The following is a 20540-nucleotide window of genomic DNA, read 5'->3' as shown; positions in this document are numbered from 1 at the left end:
ATATGGATATTCTTCTTACAGAAACCCACTGATTCACTTCAGAAGGCCTTTATTAACACCCCGGATCGTGTGGATTACTTTTTCAATGGATGGATACACTTCTTTTTTTTCAAATTTTGGGCTGCCATTCACTGCCATTATAATGCTAGGATTAGCCACACAAAAAAAATTTGATTGTATTTGTCTGAAATAATTTTGGGGCAAACTATCTAACTAACTATTTTAGCAGCTTTTAATTTATTCCTGTGATGGCAAAGCTCCATCTTCAGTCACATGATCCATCAGAACTCATTCTATAGGCAGATTAGTTGCTCAAGAAACATTTCTTCTTGAAAACAGTTGTGCTGCTTAATATTTTTGTGAAAACCGTAATACATTTTATTTCAGGATTCTTTGATGAATAGACAGTTCAAAAGAACAACATTTATTTGTAATACAAATCTTTTGTAACATTATACATGTTTTTACTGTCACTTTTGATAGAACTATTTCTTTAACAATGGAAAACCGCCATGTAATAGAAACTATGGAAAACCTCCATGTAAACCTCCATTATCAATAATAGCAACCGATTTATCATGATCTATCACATGTCGGGTAAATCTTCCATCACAACATATGACATTTATGTTGTGAAAAGAACATTTGATAACAGCCAATCAAAACATGAAACAATCTCTACAGCTTATTGTCTTTTTTTGACAGTATACACTGCCACCAAGTGGCTTTACAAACATGATGACTAATGTAAAGCAGAGAGTGCTCAAATCCCCTTGTGATCTACCCTCATGCAGAGTTTAGATCTAACTCTAATCAAACACACCTTAGCCGGAAAATCAAGGTCTTAAAGTCCGCTCGAAAATTACAGACAGGTGTGTTAGTGCTAAAGCAGGAATCCCTTATATAAGAACAGACAGTTCGCATGTTTGTCTCAGGAGTTACTTTGAGTCAAATCCGGTGCAGGTTTCGCAGTCATTTCCGAGCAGCAGTCTAAAATAAGGGATCAATATGGTGACTAAATATTTAGCATTCCACTGCTGTTATCAAGGCCACAGCCAAATGTTTAAAAATAATTCTCATCAGGCGACCGAATTATGTAACCACAAACATATTGTGGCTGTAAGATCTGTAAGTCTGCACTGAAATGATAACGGATACATTAAGTAAGTCCTTTTGCTTTCATTCTGGGTGACTTTGTAAAAATATATATCTGCTCCCTTCACCATCACCAGAGGTTTGTGTGGCAGAATGTGTAAATTTCCATTTGGAAACAGCTCGCCTATGGATAATTAGGCAGACAAAGACATCCGTTTCATTGCCAGAAGAGCCGCAGACATCGGATAAGTAAACTAATTCTTTCCCTCAGATGACGTCCAATGTGTCTGTTTGCATCGAGGCACGAGCAGCAGCTGGCCCCCTTGTGTCTCCCTTATATCCACACAAAAACACACTGCCATTTCAACACGACCTGTCCAGCATGTTTTTATTTAGAGTGTCACTGCACACAATCTGTCATCTAATATGTGGACCAATTCATGTGGCAGGCGTTATACTTTAATAGACCGATTTTAAGCAAAATTGTCTGACAGACTCTGCCAAGTACCTGAATATTTTGTGAAACTGCTTTTTTCTACAGTAGCTTTCAGGACATTTTTGAATTGTTGAAACAAATAGCTGAAGCTGAGACCCTTGTATCAAATAGAGACTTCCAGGCAAGTGTGTTGGAACAGGTTGAAGCTCAACTGCAGGACCATGGCCATTCAATAGAAAAGTTTGACACCCCTGACTTACATAAAGTCATTCTTTTCCCAGAAAATGTCACAAAGAGGTGCTTAACCTTCAGGAAATTAGGCTTGTCTGCTTCATTAAATCTAACTAAATATTATACGAGCTATTTTCTTTCTTTTTTTCCCTAGTTTTATTTGAATATACACCACTCAGGCATAACATTATGAGAGGTGAAGTGAATAACACCGATTATCTCTTCATCACGGCACCTGTTAGGATATATTAGGCAGCAAGGGAAAATTACACCTCAAAGTTGACGTGTTAGAAACAAGAAAAATGGGCAAGCGTAAGGATTTGAGCGAGTTTGACAAGGGGGCGAAATTGCGATGGCTAGACGACTGGGTCAGAGAATCTCCAAAACTGCAGCTCTTGTGGTATTTTCCCAGTCTGCAGTGGTCAGTATCTATCAAAAGTGGTCCAAGAAAGGAACAGTGGTGAACCGGCGAGAGGGTCATGGGCGACCAAGGCTCATTGATGCACATGGGGAGCGAAGGCTGGCCCCAAGCAGACGAGCTACTGTAGCTCAAATTAAATTTTTCTAACAATAACTTAACACAGTCCCAAACATACCAAACCCATAACTAGAAAAGAACATAAATAATAATCAAAATGTAACAAATAATGACTTCTTTTTTTTTTTTTACTTTTTGCTCTACACCAAATTTTACATTCTACTATTCTGTCAGCAAAGAGAAAATATTAATTATTAATTCTCCTTGATTGGTCCATAATTTCTGCAACTCATTAACAAAAAAGTATGTTATGTAAACAAATTTTCCTCATTTTAAATTGCAACTCTATAACGGTTTTGATTTTTTCCTATGCAAACAACAGAATAAGAAACATGTTTTTACATTCTTCCAGGACATAATTAATTACTGGGAATTACAAGAAAAGTGTGTAACAAGTAATGACTGTAAACACAATGCAGATGTGCAGAATTTTGATGACACAATTTGGCAGCGGTTTTAATCTTATCAAATGCAAAACGAAATCTTTGCATAATTGTGGCTTCATAAGCTCAACAAAGATGACTGACTCTATACTAAAGCTCAACAGAATTAAGTCTCTAGCTTGTTTACACATTCTTGCAGGACCAATCCTGTTTCAGACGTCAAACGGTGTTCAAGTGAATTAGTAGTAATTCTCTAGACTGATTTTACAGCACGCAGTTAAAAACAACAACTCTAACTCAAAAGGTCAATATCTAAACCAAGCCACCAGTCACAAAAAAAGGAATTCAGTCCAAAACCTGTCTCTCCTCCAACGATACTATGTTTGAATACTCAACATTGCAATACAAAATAAAACTGTTCAATCAAAATGTCTTCATTCTTCTCTGTACAGTGGATGCATCCAAAATCACTTTCTCTCTTGAGGAGCGACTTATTTTGAATAAGTAATTACTTCACAAACGCTAAAAAGTTTGTTCTATATAGTATGTCTACGCTGTCTAACCAGTTTAAGTTTAATCTGGACATACTACATTCGCTATGCTTTCATTATCATGTAACCTAGCAGCGACAGTTGCAGCGCTTCAATGCCATTAACAAATCCATCATTATCTCTGAAAGAAGTAGATCATCCAGGTATTTTTCCTAGTCTTTTTCCTATGAGTTCTGTGAATCAGCCTACTATATAGTAGAGTAGTATGCGATTTTGGATGCAGCCAGTGTCTATTTTGAGCAAAGTAATTACACTGTCAATAAAAAACATTACGACTAAAAAAACAAATGTGAAGAAATTATGCCTATATCATGTGGTGACTCCTAGGTGGTTCCGCGCTGGCATTGCCTGGGGTCCACAAAGTATCGTTTGATCTAAAACTACTTTTTTATAAATAAAATAAAAATGTTTCGGCAAAATCGCAATATTAAGTCAAAAAAATTAATTAATCTTGAACTTTTACCTGTTTTTCCCCTCAAACCAGGATAGGATAAAACAAATCCTGCCCCTCAGCTGATTTCATTGGTCAACTCAATCACACAGTCATCTTTCAAAAAATTCTGACTTAATAGATTCAGTTCAGAGTTCAGAAAAATTATGGATGGATAGGATTGCAATAAACAATAATGCTATCTATCAGGATGAAATACCATAAATGCTATAAAATTAGCATTTTGCATTTTCCAAATGTAGCATTTTAATCAAAAGTACATTTTTTGTTAACCTTTTACCATATATCTTGGAGTATCGCAATAATATTGTATTGCATATGTATCGAATCGTGAGATGAGGGCATCGTTACATCCATAGACAGTAAAAGAAATGGACGGAGGGATCCCATTGCCTTCTACGGCTTTAAGTGATGTCAGTAAGGAGCACTCACTTCCTGATGGCTGAGCGAACTGCGCAGGCTCAGACTGAGCTTGACGACGTAGATGTGACGTGAGCCTCCTGTCTGACAGCTGTAGGTCTTCTAGTAGTTGTGGAAAGTGAAAGCTGAATCACGTTGTTTAAATATTTTCTCCCGTTGCTTTTGGCTCACTACGGGCTTCTCCCCATTCTTCCCCCTTGACTTTATCAGACTTTATGTCTCCACGTCCCCCCGACTGTCTCATAGACAGTAGAAGATTGCCTGCGAGCGTCTCCTCAGGTCTATACGGTAATTTCTCAACTGTGCGTCAGAGTCGCGTTGGTTATGACGCAATAGTTAGCCTATTTTTACAAAAACAGCTTCTGCGGGGCGATAGTGTAAGATACAAGGTAACGGAGCCTTTTATGCATTGTCGTGTTTCTTTATAAATAAACAATGGACAAATGGAGTCTTTAAACGCCTCTGATGTAAAGTTATTCACTGTCAAAGTGACTCAAAAATAAATGGGAGTCAATGGGATGCTAACAGCAGGTGATGGCTTGGTTAGCAATGGCAGCCCCTAGGGGTGGAACGCTTTCCGAGCGCTAGATTACCCCCTTGGTTACATCCCTAGTTTTAAAAGCAACTTGCACTGACATATACCTCTGACCTAGAAATCTAGACGCACCCTAGCGGCAGCAAATCTAATCTGCCCGCGAGTGTCGTCTAGCAACTTTCAATACCCTTCTGAGCTGTAATCCCCTAACTCTTGCTGGGCTAATCACATCGTGTATAGAGTCGGTGGGCGGGGCCATAATGACGACGGCCGAGTTGCGTTTGCGACGTGCTTCTAGTAAACACAGAAACTGGCGAACGGCGGCGGTCTTTCGAATCAGCTTTGACCACGACTCTGGAAGTCTTGGAGTTAAGCTTTTCTCTGAGAAAAGAACAAAGAGCGGCACTGAAGTCATTCTTAAGAAGGGAAGATGTGTTCAGAGTTTTGCCAACCGGATACGGTGAATGTTTAATCTATCAACGAGCTCCGCTTCACCTTCGTTGCTCTGGTTGGTTGTAGCGCTATCCTATCGCGTGCAGAGGCAGTTAAGACAACCGTTTATCCCAGTGGTGTAGTCTACGTGATACGCAGGTATACGCCGTATACCCACTAGGAAAGGACAAGGATTTCCATATACCCACTTAAAAAAGCGTGAGGATACGTAACAATATCGTTTTGTGACAGAACTTTCATTCATAAATTCACCCCGTCTGTGTTGCGAACACAGACTGTGGTTGCAATTGCGAATCAATAACATTTTTGGACCATTTGGGCTTCCGTGGCCTGTGACATTGATCTGACGTCAGCAAGTTGCTTGGCGGTCTTTTTTGGCGCATGTTTGAAATTAACTAACTAATGTAAAAGAAGATATGAAACGAAAGTAGACTCTTTGAGTGTTTTCGGAAGCCTGCCCCTAAAGCTACAGCAGCTTCGCGTGACACTTCAGCTGTAGCAGATGACACCGACGTTACAGAAAATCCAGTGCGACTCGCAATTTTGACCAATCACCACAACTTTTCTGCACTTTGATCAATTATTCGCTGCATCCTGATTTTTACAAGAGCACATCTCTGCAGTCTGGGCGCGATGCACTGAAGCTCACTTGCTCATATATGAGGTAAATCAGTTTTATTGAACTAAATACATTGCAATCGGCCGAAACGAATACGCAGTTTACTTTTCTGAACAAAAGCGCTCCAAGTCCGTGTTTCTCACACTGTTCAAGTGAATCGCGGCACAGTTCTGCACACACACACAAAATACCGGCAGTTCAATGGGGGACACGCATCTCTTAAAGGGGCCGCGCTATATTCCTCCTCCAGGTATGGTGTGGTTCTGGTGCGCTCTCAGCGGCAAGCTTACTGAATATGCATATGAACGCATGCGCAACACGGAACTGCAGTAAACACACACTGCAAAAAATGCTCTTCTTACTTAGTAATTGTACATAAGCAGTCTTTATTAATGCTCTCAATTACATGTAGATGCATACTTTATGCATTAGTGGGTGGGGTGGTGCCTGTTGTGTGTCGCTCTGCGATGGATGCGTATGAGGCTGGCATAGGGGACAAAAAAAAAAAAAGAAAAAAAAACAAAATCACAGTATACTCACTTCAAAAATCTAGACTACACCACTGGTTTATCCCGCCCCTCGGATTGAGCCCTGTCAAAGGTGAGTTTCCAGACCAAACATCTTGATGTGGGTCTGGCTTGTCAGGCTAACACAAAGCAGCTCATTTTTCTCAAATCTAAAAATTGACATTTTGAAGAATTTAGATCTAAAACTTCACAGATACACTTTGGGGACATCTAAGCCTTATATTGCATCTTGTAAAAAGGGGCATAATAGGTGCCCTTTAAAATATCAGTGTCATCGTTTTGTCTAAAGAGGCACACCAGTAATGTGTTTTTCCTTAGGTACATTTATAAAAGCGAATTAAATGTCCCGATTGAACTAAGGCCTGATCCTGGCTTAATCTATGCCTCGTCTATGAAGCCGGGCCTATAAGTAATATTGTCCAGTAAATGGTAAAACTGTGCACTACAAACCAATGTGATTAAAACTACATCAATACATTATAATAATATAACAAATACCAGTTTGCAACATCAAGCAGCATAATGGACTATTTTTGTACAGTTAAAACAACTGGAAGCGGATGACAATAGAAGCCTTGCATATTCAAGTTACAAATGGCCTGCTCTTTTTAAAAAAAAAGATGGATATTGGTGTAGGTAAGGGCAGGCTATCAGCAATTAGGCAGGATTGCACTAAACTGGTTTGAGAAAAAGATCCACAAAAACTTCCACAAAACTTTACAACTGAATTAGACATGTGATCCTCCACAGTGTCCTTATCCTGGAAAAAGACTGTAGACCCCTGGTTCAAAGCAGAATAAAGATTTAATGCGTTCTAGCCTGCAAAAGAAAACTATGAAATTATCGTGAATAAATAGCACCATTGTGAACATTTATTTCAAACGGAGAACAAATAACCACTGTACTCATCAGTTTGAACCCACAAAAGACACACTTTTGAGACTGGCTCTATCCAACTGTTTAGGAAAAACACAGGTCTCACTCCAGCTTTCCCATCTGATGGCTGTACGCCATCAGCTAAACATGGCAGGAAGCCGGTCTGCTAGCAGGTGTTTAATACACCACCGCACAAACGAGTCATTTGAAATGGCTAGACATCACACCACGAGGATCTGCAAAACAGATGCTTTTAGAGCTGAGGGCTTGCGTGCGCGATTTAATGCGAGGGCTGACCTTTCAGCTTGAATCCTCGAGGATGGACGGGACGGTTTCAAAGAAACGAAGAAAAAAATGTCTCTTTTATAGCACAAGGTTTCAGTAACCTCTCTGCATTAGAAAGGCATTACAGTGCCACGGGATAACTCTGCGCATCGCAGACATGCGGTCATCGCTAAACAGAGTAGCAAAAACTCCAAGTACTTTAATTAAAGCAAAGAAGAAAGCTACAACAGAGAGCTGAAACCGAATGTGTCTCTGCGGGATGTCCCGTGACTGTTATTAACTCCAAGAGAAGTGGAGCAGAGGATGGGGAAAAGCCACCTGTTGACAGCTTTAAAACACACAGTTCTCACGTCCTACATCAAGTTGTCATCGGCCCCCACAACACAACTTGTTTAATAAAGTATTTATATTCATGTTTAAAAATACAAATGATCACACAATTGTACAGCAGTTTGGGGACCGGATGAATGATGCCTTCAGGTGACACCTCATTAAGTCAATCCATCTGTCGCTCATGTCTTTAGGCCCTGTTGAGCCTCGTGGCTATCTTTAGAAAAACAAACTATCATACTATTGCTGCACTGTATAGTGAAATGATATCCATCGTATTAATCTTATTAAACCCCAAACTTTGGAACAGTAGCGCATAATACGTACGTTATAAGCTATTTTTAGTTAATTCCAAACATTAATGAAGACTTATGTCATGGTCACACTAGTCTTCAGACAACGCAACGAACGCTCTATGTATAATTTAAATGTGCATAAAATATAAAGATAGCCTACTATATTTACCAAAATGAGCAGAATACAACAATCAACATCGCATGTACCGCATAAACACATACTACATGAAACCTTTTTCTGGACTAATTATTTCAACAGACTGCCAAACAGGAAGATATTTTTACACTAAATTGAATAAAGAACCATTTAAATTTCCAAGATGATTCAAAGTGGACGCTTACAATCTAGCATAATACAGATTTACACAATTATTATAAAATAATGGTGTTTTACTTACATTTTTTGTTTGGGGTTGGTAAGATTTTTTAAATGTTTTTGTAAGAGGTCTCTTTTAATCATCAAGGCTGCATTTATTTGATCACAGATGCAGAGAAAAAAAAGCTGAATTTTCTGCATCATTCAGTGTCATATGATCTTTCATAAATCATTCTAATATGCTGCTCAAGAAAAATTTCTCATTATTATAAAAGTTAAAAACAGTTAAGCTGCCTAATATTTTTTGTGGAATCAGGATTTCTTGGTGAATAGAAATAAAACCACATTTATTTTAAATATTCTGTGAGATATGCCATTATTAATTAAAATTATAATATAAATTGTAATAACATTAATACAATTATTAATTCTAACTATTCTAATTATAAATTATAAAAATGACATCCATCGTATTCATTTTACTGACCCCAAACTTTGGAACGGTAGTGCATAATATACAGTGGATACGGAAAGTATTCAGACGCCCTCACATTTTTTTACTTTTTTTATTTTGCAGCCATTTGCCTAAATCGTTTAAGTTCATTTTTTCTCATTAATGTACACACAGCGCCCCATACTGACAGAAAAACACAGAATTGTTGACATTTTGCTGATTTATTAAAAAAGAAAAACTGAAATATCACATGGTCCTAAGTATTCAGACCCTTTGCTCAGTATTTAGTAGAAGCAGCCTTTTGATCTAATACAGCCATGAGTCTTTTTGGGAAAGATGCAACAAGTTTTTCACACCTGGATTTAGGGATTCTCTGCCATTCCTCCTGCAGATCCTCTCCAGTTCTGTCAGGTTGGATGGTAAACGTTGGAGGACAGCCATTTTCAGGTCTCTCCAGAGATGCTCAATTGGGTTTAAGTCAGGGCTCTGGCTGGGCCATTCAAGAACAGCTACAGAGTTGTTGTGAAGCCACTCCTTTGTTATTTTAGCTGTGTGCTTAGGGTCATTGTCTTGTTGGAACTCTGGCTTGAGCACTCTGAAGAAGGTTTTTGTCCAGGATATTATTATTTTTCCCTCGATTGCAATCAGTCATTCTGTCCCTGCAGCTGAAAAACACCCCCTCCTCAGCATGATGCTGCCACTACCATGCTTCACAATTGGGATTGTATTGAACAGGTGATATTTTCCTCCACACATACCGCTTAGAATTAAGGCCAAAAAGTTCTATATTGGTCTCATCAGACCAGAGAATCTTATTTCTCACCATCTTAGAGTCCTTCGGGTGTTTTTTTATAGCAAACTTTCATGTGTCTTGCACATGAAAGGCTTCCTTTGGGCCACTCTGTCATAAAGCCTGCATCTCTGGAGCTCAGCCGCATTGATCTTTTGGTTCTTCTTTACCTCTCTCACCAAGGCTCTTCTCCCCCAATAGCTAATTTTTCCCGGACGGCCAGCTCTAGGAAGGGTTCTGGTCGTACCAAACGTCTTCCATTTAAGGATTATGGAGGCCACGGTGCTCTTAGGAACCTTAAGTTCAGCAGAAATGTTCGTGTAACTGTGCCTTGCCACAAATTTTTATCTCTGAGCTCTTCAGGCAGTTCCTTTGACCGAATTGATTCTCATTTGCACTGACATGCACTGAGCTGTAAGGTCTTATATAGACAGGTGTGTGGCTTTCCTAATCAAGTCCAATCAGTATAATCAAACATAGCTGGACTCAAATGAAGGTGTAGAACCATCTCAAGGATGATCAGAAGAAATGGACAGCACCTGAGTTAAATATATGAGTGTCACAGCAAAGGGTTTGAATACTTAGAATCACGTGCTATTTCAGTGTTTAATATATAATATATATATCTGCAAAAATGTCAACAATTCTGTGTCTTTCTGTCAATATGAGATGCTGTGTGTACATTAATGAAAAAAAATAGAACTTAAAAGATTTTAGCAAATGGCTGCAATATAACTAAGAGTGAAAAATGTACGGGAGTCTAAATACTTTCCATTCCCACTATATAGGTTATAAGCCTCTGTTTTTAATACTGAACATTAATGAAGACTGTCATGGCCACACATGGCCACATAAAATGTATTAGGACAAAGCAAAGAACACTTTAAAATGTCTTTTTTTTAATAACATTAATAAACATAATGATAAATCAGAAACTAAGATATTCTATCTACTTTCCAGCACACCTGCAACTTTGAAGTTTGTTCTTTGAATACAAGAAGTCAAATTTCAAAAGATTTGGAACACAGAGGAATGCAAAACTTCTTTGAATGAGCCCGTTTCAAGTCTATGGAGTTAAAGGTTTAATGAAATGCTCTCCTCGAGCCAATCATGGCCTAGAGTATCACAAATCCTGCCCCATCTTTTATACAAATGTTGCAGGAGGACACAATCTATAAAGTAGACAAGCTTTCCACCACTATGCACTAGCTGGCAAACATAAGTCCAGGAAATGTGCAACTTTACTTTATGCAATTATGTATCTTATATTCATAGATGTGGTCCAGATTTATGACCTTTACTAAGTAGAAAACACACTTCTTTCCACATCGTAGATGAGAGACGTGTTGGACAACCTCTCCAAAATCTCTCAGCAACTGATTCAAGAGGGGGAGAAAAAATGAATGCACTGAATGTCCTCAGCAGTGATGAAATGTCTGTCTGCTAATGGCGCTAAAACATGTTTGATCTATTCTGCATAATGAAAGAAACAGACAACGGTGTACTTCAAAATGTACTGGAGAAAATTCAGCTTTGAGGTCTAATCCGAGGACAGCAAAACTGGGCAAATCTGTGGTTTAAATTCAACAAGCTACCAAAGGTATACAGGGAAATGCTATTATTGGGGTGGACCGGACCTACTTTTCTATGAGGGTCCCAAACAGCAGTCTGATGGTCCTCTGGATGTTTTCCGTGCAGAGCCAGCTCCATTGATCCTTCAAGATCATGCACAGGATATTCAGGGCCTGGTCAGACAGAGCCGTCTCACGAACTGTACACAAACACACAGGTACACATGATAGAAGCTGGAAAAAACATGATAGAGTCACAGCTGGAAATGACTGAGATGTCGGTCAGAATCTTTGAAAATGTATTTGTAAAATGATTTCCAAAATGTACAAACTAAAGTACAACTAAAATACCAAATATGAACACTCCAATCACTCAAATGTTGTTGTTTTTTTTTTAATATAAAATGGAGCCTGAAATGACATTTATTTTTTCCTAAACAGAAATATGAAATCTTTTTGTCAGGTTTTTGTCAATGCAAGGGACACTCATGAAAGTGCAATGCTGCCCTCTAGAGCTGCTGTACATAACATCACAGATCAGTTCTACTTATCCAAAGTCCTAAAAGCAGTGATTCTCCACCAGAAGCCCCGTTCTAATTTAAAAAAACAACAAAAAGATATAAAATGAAATCATATCTCTTTTCTTATCTGAATCATTTTTATTGAAAACATACAGTTCTTGAAACTTCTGGAGTCACAAAATTATTTCTGGGAGTACTGAGGGTTAAAGTGTGTGTGTCTGTGTGTGTGTGTGTGTGGGGGGGGGGGGTGTTCTACTGGCTTAAAGGGTCTTAAGTTGACGAGACTTAGAAGACTTAGTTCATCTAGAAATGAAAATAAATAAATGAATCATTAATTTACCCTCATGACATTCCAAACCCGTAAGAACGGCAGCTTTGTATTGGCCAGCTCCTGTGTTAGCATTACGTGTATTTGTCACGGTGCTTATATAAACAGCATCAGCCAATGCAGAGCAGGCATTCTGACGTAGAACCCGGAAGTGCTGCAGTTACAAGGTAAACAACGTAGGAGACTGACACAGAAGAGAAAAAATTGTTGAATAAAGTTGTTGTTGTTGTGTTATTGCACACAACCAGTATTCTTGTCGCTTCATAACATTAATGTTGAACCACTGTAGTCACATGGACATTTTTAATCATGTCTTTACTACCTTTCTTGGCCTCGAACGTGTTAATTAAATGGTCTATGCAGGGGTCAGAACGCTCTCAGATTTCATCAGAAATATCTTAATTTGTGTTCTGAAGATGAACAAAGGTCTTACAGGTTGGGAACGACATGAGGGTGAGTAATTAATGAAAGAAATTTCTTTTTTGGGTGAACTAACACTCACTTGGGTGAAAAGTCAACCATTTACTACCCAAAATAAAATAATTCAAAATAATTTAAGTGGTCCATATGACTATATTTTTACTTGTTTGAGAAACATTCCTCTCAAGCAAGCTGTAACACAAAAACAGCTATGATTGCATCATTGCATAGAGTTGACCCTTAAGTATTATTATAATAATTATAAATATTTATCTTATACAACAGTCATTACCAGAGTCACTGAAGGAAGGTTCACTCTGTAGCGGTGCCTTGGCACATGTGCAGATCTTCATATCCCATCTGGGTCCCAGGCCTCCGCTTCTTTCTGAATCAGCATCAAACCCTGGAGTGTTAACCTCAAATCGCTCCTTCTCTGAGATGAAGCTCTCCAGTCCATTCAACAAGAAGCCATTGAAAATCTTCAAAAACAATGACAAATCAGTGCATATTCCCTGTTGCTTCACAGTAACTATTGCAGATCAGAGTGCAAAAGAAGAAAGAAACGATTAATGATGACTGCTATACTTACAGTGCTGCTTTCATCACAGCAGTAAAGCACTTTGGGTTTCATGTCAGATACATTGAGAGCTGGGGAAATTTTACTAGAGAACCTCATTCTAGACCTAGAAATAAAGAGAGAATCGAGTCATAAAGGAAATTATTTATAGCTATAAACATTCAGAAAGACAGTAAAAAAGCAGCTCTCTTGCCATACTTGGATTTCTTGTCAGTGGACATTTTCCCATCAGGCTCTGCGTCCATGTCCTCAGTAGGGCTCTGTGGTTCTGAGCGAGGGAAGGCCGTCTTCAGGGTGTCCACTATAGCATTCACCACTATCTGCCGAGTGACATATTGAATACAAAGCGTAAAAGGTATTTTTGTGAAGTGGTTTAGTCAGAGCATACAATGTGCATTATGAAAAGTACCTTGTCTATGCGCGAAACAATGAAAGGTTTCTTCACAAAGGCAATTCTTGCATCAGTATTTAGAGCGAGAAATTCTTGAATTTCCTCACTGTTGGCCGTTTCAGGAATGGCACATAGTTGCTAGTAATGAAAGAAGACAGGAATGACTATTTAAAAGAAGTTGTGTGGAATGGAATACTACTTTACATAATTTGAATTAAAATAAAGAAATTCAAAGAACGTACTCTAAGGAATGTCTCCAAAAGACTTTTCCTGGCCTCCACTTTGTCGCTGTCCATGTTTCCAAATGGAAGCTCAGGAAAGATTTTCTTTGGTCCCTTCACATCTACATTTAGCAGAACAAGAAAAATAATCAAAACAATTTTGACAGTTTTGGAAAAACTTTTCCGTAGACGGGACTCATTTTCTCCACTCACTTTTAATAATTTTGCGTAATTCTGGTTTCTCCTCCAAGCGCGTCTGAAGGTTGAGGAATTCGCTGTATCGTCGGTTGACAGTGTGATAGGCCAAGGGCTGCAAAGATTCTGGATTATCTGAGTCCACGGCTGTCTCATACTGCAAGACAAACACAGCATCATTATCAAGTAAACATTGGAATTACTTTTTGCTAAACCCCGTCCCCTAGCCTAGGTTACTGCTTTACAGAACTGGAGATTTTCATGGACAGAATGATAGTGTAATAGTTTTCCCTAATATGTGCTCAGTCTTATCTGTCTGCAGAGACTGAAATGAAAGAGTAATTATTTTCATGTTATATGAGTCAGTGTTAGATGACAGCAAAGGGACTATAAATGTAAAATTAGAAGAAATGAGCATAAACAATTAAGGGCCAGATTTACTAAATAGGGCAAAATAGCACGAGGAGCGCAATTTCAAGAAAGCACAGATGGAAGTGGAAAGCTCTGTGTTTGATCTACTGATGATGCTCAAATTAAACGACACAGACACAGCCAGATCATTTTCATAATGACCAATGCAAGCTACCAGTAAGCATCTGGTTTAAGACGTGCTTTTTTGGGGCGATAAAGTGGCACAAACACTATTAAATTGACAAGCACAAACCTTAGTAAATCACCTTTTATGATTCATTTAAAGCAGGTGTCTAAAACTCAATTTACATGGGCTGGGCTGCATCAAGGATTCCACAAAAAAAAAACAAAAAAAAAAAAACAAGAACTGATCCAATCTTCTCAATCTTTATTATTAACAGTTCTTCAACATGAATGTTTCTTCTGAGCATGAACTGTTCATATAGGCTTCTCTTACCTATTCTTTTTTTTTTTTAAATATAGCCTGTAAAAATTAAATCATTATGTAATACTGGAACAATAAATGTTTGTATTTTCTATTTAAAATAATAGACTAATTCAAAGCAAGGCCATAACCAGGTCAAACAGAACAGTAAAAACAAATTCTAGGTCTAATTGTAGTTGGGAAATAATCTATTTGGGAATATGCGCCAACAATAGTTACATTAATTTGTATTAAATATATTATTAGACCCGAGATTCTTCGCATGAGTGAATAAATGCATATATCCGCTGCTTATATTTGAGTTCCTCAGTCTAATAGTACACTTTTAGTAAATCGTCTCAAATGTTCAGAGTTCTAAACCACTCCCATATAGTTCTTCTTCATTAAAATGTTTATCAGTGATTGTATATTAAGAGCATTGACATGTTGCATTTTGTGTGTGCATTTAGTTTTGTGATTTCACCGGAAATAATAGTCTTTTAGTGGTGTGTGTGTGTGTGTGTAAACTGCATGAGGCAAAAGAGAATGTAAACCCCGCCTTCTTTGATTTGATTGGCCATCTGAGCGCTGTTAGACCACATTCGTTTCGACTGCCTGATCAGCCTATGTTCCTGTCAATCACACAGTGTCAACCAATTATACTGCAGGGAGGGCCGAGCTACTCTCTCAAACACACACACATACATAAGAAGGGAGGCAGAAAGCGTGCCAAGCGCAGCATACGCAACGCCTCCGCAAAAAGATATTTTTCAGAACAACGTGCGGGCCGCACTAACCAACACTAAAATTTGATGTCAAGTAGGGGGCCATAAAATATCACCCTGCAAGTGGCCCGCGAGTTTGAGACGCCTGATTTAAAGGTTCATGAGTACACCTTAGTGGCATCTAATGGTGAGGTTGCAAATTGCAACCATCCACTGCTCACCCCTCCCTTTTGAAGCACATAGAGAATCTAGAGTGGCCAATAATAATCAACTATTAATAAATTTCCAATAATCCAACTAATCCGGATAAATTTAAAAACTGAGTTTTCGTCTAAAAACGCTCCGTGTCCACACTATCATTTTCAATTGTTTTACAAAAAGTGTTCATCTAAACTGAAACGTCTGAAAACGCTTGCATCCCCGTACTGCACATGAGCAAATCCAAGACGCTTCGACTTGGGTCATTTCCGCTACTCGTTTATATACTCATTTTGTGACAATGTCGAGAAAAGGCACTGAGTTTTTTAACAGTATGTACAAACTGACATATTTAACAAGGCTGTCAAAACAGAAAGCATACAAAACAACTGCTGTACAATGCCATTCACCATCTTGGCTGAATTGGTCATATGACTGCATCTCATGCTAAAAATGCGTCATCGTATTAAAAAGCCTCCGTTTTCACAGTCCACATTACCACGCGAAGAAGGCGTTTTCAAATTTATCCACTCTGGAGAGCGTATTTAAAACGATACGTTTTCATTGACTGAAAACGCTGTCTCAGTGTGGACGGAAGGCCAAAACGGAGAGAAAAATATACGTTTTAAATGAAAACGTATTAGTGTGGACATGGCCTTAGACAGCAGAGCGTAGCTAGCGGAGTTAAAATGCTAGAGCAGTTTGTCCATTTAGGGCCACCGTAGAAACATGGCAGCCCAAAATGGTGACTTCACTGTAAGGGGATCAGCGGTATATGTAGATAGAAATGGCTCATTCTAAGGTAATAAAAACATAATGGTTCATTATGTAAGATCTTTATACACCAATGAAAACATAGTTTATTAGTATATTAAAGTATATTATATTGCAGTTCTGTCAATAAATCCTCCTAAATATTACACTGTGGACATTTAACTACTCTCATCCCATGAATGTTGCTTCTGAAAGGGAAACTTCTGCAAAATGCATATGCAAAAATAACTGTGCCCACAACTTTTCAGCGCAAATTCTTCACTGTGTCTTTAGTAAATCCTGACCGTAGTTTAATGCCAAAAGAGGGTCTGCGCATGTGCAAGCTGTTAGTAAATCTGGCCCTAAACATCTAATACAAGCCAATATTGGTAAACCTTTAAACATCCTGCAGAGTAAAGGAGAGCTCATTCACCTTTACAGTGTAGAGAGTGTAGGGATGTGAGCCAGTGCCTCTGTGCTCCTTGGCAGTGATGGTACCAGTGATGCGGAGGTTCTGAATAATGACCGGACCCTCTGGGCTGCTGAGGGGCTCAAAGTTGAAAGGTGCCAGTGCCATCCCAGCTGGTGAAGAAGCTTGGATGGGCACAGTCAAAGACAGCTCACTGGGGTTCACCAGGCCATGGTGGTCTACACTTTTCTCCAACGGCTGAAGAGTGCAAAAGCTTGATGACTCTTCCTCTGGCACACAGGTGGAATTTGCTGATTGCTCTTTCTCAGTTGAATTGGTGTAAGTTGGAAGTTCATCCTCAAGATCTAACGCAGTGTCAACTGGAGTGGTGCAACTGATGAGTCTTTCGGAAAGGGTCTCCTCTGTGCCAATCAGAACCAGCGATTCCATAGAGCTCCGCTTGAAGTCGGTCACAGGAGATTCCAAATCAGAGTCTGTTTCTTGATAGAACGGATTGGGCTTGCCGAGTCGCAGGTAATCTCTGGGGCTAAAACCCAACGGAAACGGTTTCGTCAGTCGCGGTTCATCTTCCTCCAGGTGGTGTGGAGAATAAAGCTCAGTGGAATCAATGACATCATAAGCTGCAAGTTCTGGTGTTGGGGCCTCTGTTACTGTGGGCATCTCTGGGGTGACTTTTAGGGTCAGAACACAGGGAACCTTAAGTTCTTGTGGTGCGTTTTCTTGAGTATATACAACTTGAGGTGGAGCCTGAACTTTTACTGGTTCTGGTTCTGGGGCTGGTTTGCTGGATTGAGTGAAGATGCTTACTATCAACATATTTAGCCAGTCTGGGTCTGACAGTTTTGTAATTAAAGGCAATAGAACGTTGCACGTGATAAGTTCGCCCACCACAAATCGACCTGTTCGGGTTTCTAAATGTGGAGGAGGTACAAGAACATGTAGAAGGAGATCTACAATGGCCCGTACGTAATTCACCTCGACAGCAGAGCTCTGAAGAGCAGGGTGAGGTGGGCAGAATTTGCTGTACGCCTTCCAGAGAGCTCCATCTTTTTCCATCTCTTGTCCTTCCTTGGCACTCAAGTAGCACTGAAGGTGGCATCCAGATAGATCTAACACCCTCTGGGATAAAGCTTTCCTGTCGACCCTTGCTGCACGACCTTTGAGCTCCATTGCCATGGAGATCATGGCATTGTGCACCTCATCCTCAAACTCCTGTTCTCTGGAAACTGTGGCGTACCACGAGGTGACAAAGTCACGTATGATCTTGCCAACTGTCTTCTGGATTTCATCTTCCAGTTGTTGCTCATTCTCGGCACTATGTGGGATCTCCTCCAGCTTAAAAAAACGCTCCAAATGAAAAACGCTGTCAGAGTCCAGGACAGCCTTGGAACCCAGCCAACCACCTAAGACCACCAAGAGGCTTGTGAAGACACAGAGGAGCCACACGTTGACCAGCAGATGGAACAAGACCATCCAGGCCAGCAGTGCCCCAAAACCAAGAAGCCTCTTCTGGACCAAAAACTCAGACAAGCCCCAGGGGCTTGGGTTGAGAAGCTCAGGCTGAGACATTGCAGAGATTTACATGCACCTGTAAGGGAAAATAGAGAAACAGACCATTTTCACGTTTTTACAAAAGTATAACCATAGTATCCAGAAAAATTCACAATTATTGTCAAGTATGTAGTCAAATACTCAATACTTCAGGGACAAATTGTAAATGTTTAAAGGGATAGTTCACCCAGAAATAAACATGTTGTCATCATTTACTCACTCTCATGTTGTTCCAAACCTGTATGATGCAAGACCCGCTCTGTAGGGGTTTATTTTGTGATAACAACCGGCTGGGTGTGCATTATCCCTTACATTAAAACAATAATAATAATTAGCCCTCAAGCCATCCTATCTTCTTTCAGACGAATATAATTGTTGAGTTATATAAAAAAAAAATTGAATTGCTCTTCCAATCTTTATAATGGTAGTGAATGGCGGTCCTGCTTTTGAAGTCCAAAAAAGCACATCCATCCATCAAAAAAGTAATCCATTCGACTCCAGGGGGTTAATAAAGGCCTTCTGGATCAAAATGATGGGTTTTAGTAAGAAAATTATCCATATTTAAAACTTTATAGATTAAAATAACTAGCTTCCAGCAGCCAAAAGAGTAACCCCTGACGCGATGTAAGAAGTAGAATGTAGGAGTAGTGTAAGCTTTGACGCCTCTCATGGTTTAAGGCAAGGCAAGTTTATTTATATAGCACATTTCAAACACAATGGCAATTCAAAGTGCTTTAAATAGAAAGGAATTAAAATAGGGATAAAAATGCACAATAAAAAGAATACAATGTAAAGAGAATTAAAAATAATAAAATGATGATAACCAAAGAAAAGAACAAAGGTAAACTAAAACAGTTATAAAAAAATAATTTGAAAAATGATGCATAGGTAAGGTGCAATCAGTCAGACGTACAGTGGCACAGGTTCAAACAAATAGGGCTGGGCAACAAACTCGAGCTCCTCTTCTCTTATATCCAAATCATCTGACATTTCTCTTAAAAAAAGACTTGTTTTTTTTTTTTTTGACTTCTAATTTGTGACTGGTATCTTGTTTTGCTCTATCCTCTGCGCTTCTGTGTTCGGCAATACATCATGATCATGTCAGGGGTTACTCTTTTACTTTAAAATCACTAACGTTAGTTATTTTAGTTTAAACATTTTTAAATATGAATATATTTCTTACACAAGTGAATTAATTCGCTTCAGAAGGTTTTTTTTAACCTCCTGAAGCCATGTGGAGTGCTTTAAGGATGGATGATTGTGCTTTTTTGGGGAGCTCCAAAATTATTCCCTTCCATTCCATTATAAAGATTTGAAGAGCCAGGACATTTTTTTTAATACAAGTCCAATTGTGTCCGTTTCAAATAAGAAAGTCATATACTGATATATACAACTAGGATGGCTTGAGGGTGAGTAAATCATGGGGACATGTTCATTTTTGGATGTACTATCCCTTTAAGAATCGGTTTATGAAAAATCTAGATTGATGGATCAGTAGTCTTAACATTGGGAGTCACACGTTACTACAATACAACTTGGTAACTAGGCAGTAGCCACCGCTGTCATCCTTAAATGTTGACAATATAATATTTATATTAATATGATATAATTTATCGTGGTTTTCACAGCAGGTAGCCTAACCTATGGTCACCATGACAATTGTTTGTAAGAGACGTCTAACGAGTAACGATTTGATACAAAAAACACTTAAAACTGTTAAGAGCAGCTATATAGTTGAAATTACAAAAACAGAAAAGACTAGGTTAGTTTACATTTGCATATAATGCCGTTGATGTATGTTTTGATAGGTAGCCTATCAAGCTGGCGTTTCGTACTAGTAAACATATGTAATATGTGCTACAGTGAAATATTGTCGAATCAAAATGAACTTACCTTAACAGCATAGGCGGTAGACGTAAGGTGCAAATTTGGAGCCTAACCAATTCATGTTTAAACGCCGACTCGAACGGCCTTGCAGTGTTTTGACAGCTTCTTCCTCGTCATCTCCGCCTCAGATGATGAACTGCATTCGGCGTTCTGTCGTCCTCTAGAGGTCATTGCGATCCCTGCAGCGCCCTGAGAAAGTGCAAGTGACAACTTCAGTCACCATTCACTTTCTCGCCATTTTCCACACACACAATGACACACTACTAATAGGAGACGGGCGGTCATTCTAGCTAACATTCTTAGCCTATAGGCTATTACAATTTAACATTAATATTAATATATTTTAAAATG

The 20540-nt window shown here is 39.0% G+C and overlaps 1 protein-coding gene across 1 annotated transcript in view; it reads right to left on the bottom strand.

The window, feature by feature from the left end:
- The window catches only part of snx19b (sorting nexin 19b), a 37432-nt gene extending 17096 nt beyond the window's left edge, over window positions 1-20336 (bottom strand). Inside the window, exons 1-9 of the mRNA XM_067451130.1 lie at window positions 20196-20336; window positions 16755-18339; window positions 13829-13967; window positions 13637-13737; window positions 13413-13532; window positions 13202-13323; window positions 13016-13109; window positions 12719-12905; window positions 11228-11357 (exon numbers count right to left, since the gene is read on the bottom strand). Coding sequence (XP_067307231.1) covers window positions 11228-11357; window positions 12719-12905; window positions 13016-13109; window positions 13202-13323; window positions 13413-13532; window positions 13637-13737; window positions 13829-13967; window positions 16755-18320 — 2459 coding nt within the window. The 5' untranslated portion in view covers window positions 18321-18339; window positions 20196-20336. The remainder of the gene's footprint in view (window positions 1-11227; window positions 11358-12718; window positions 12906-13015; window positions 13110-13201; window positions 13324-13412; window positions 13533-13636; window positions 13738-13828; window positions 13968-16754; window positions 18340-20195) is intronic.
- Window positions 20337-20540: the final 204 nt, after the last annotated feature.

This window comes from Pseudorasbora parva, chromosome 8 (assembly GCF_024679245.1).
Source record: "Pseudorasbora parva isolate DD20220531a chromosome 8, ASM2467924v1, whole genome shotgun sequence".
Lineage (NCBI taxonomy): Eukaryota > Metazoa > Chordata > Actinopteri > Cypriniformes > Gobionidae > Pseudorasbora > Pseudorasbora parva.
Note: the sequence above shows the minus strand (reverse complement) of the source record. Positions and strands in the feature narration are given on the sequence as shown.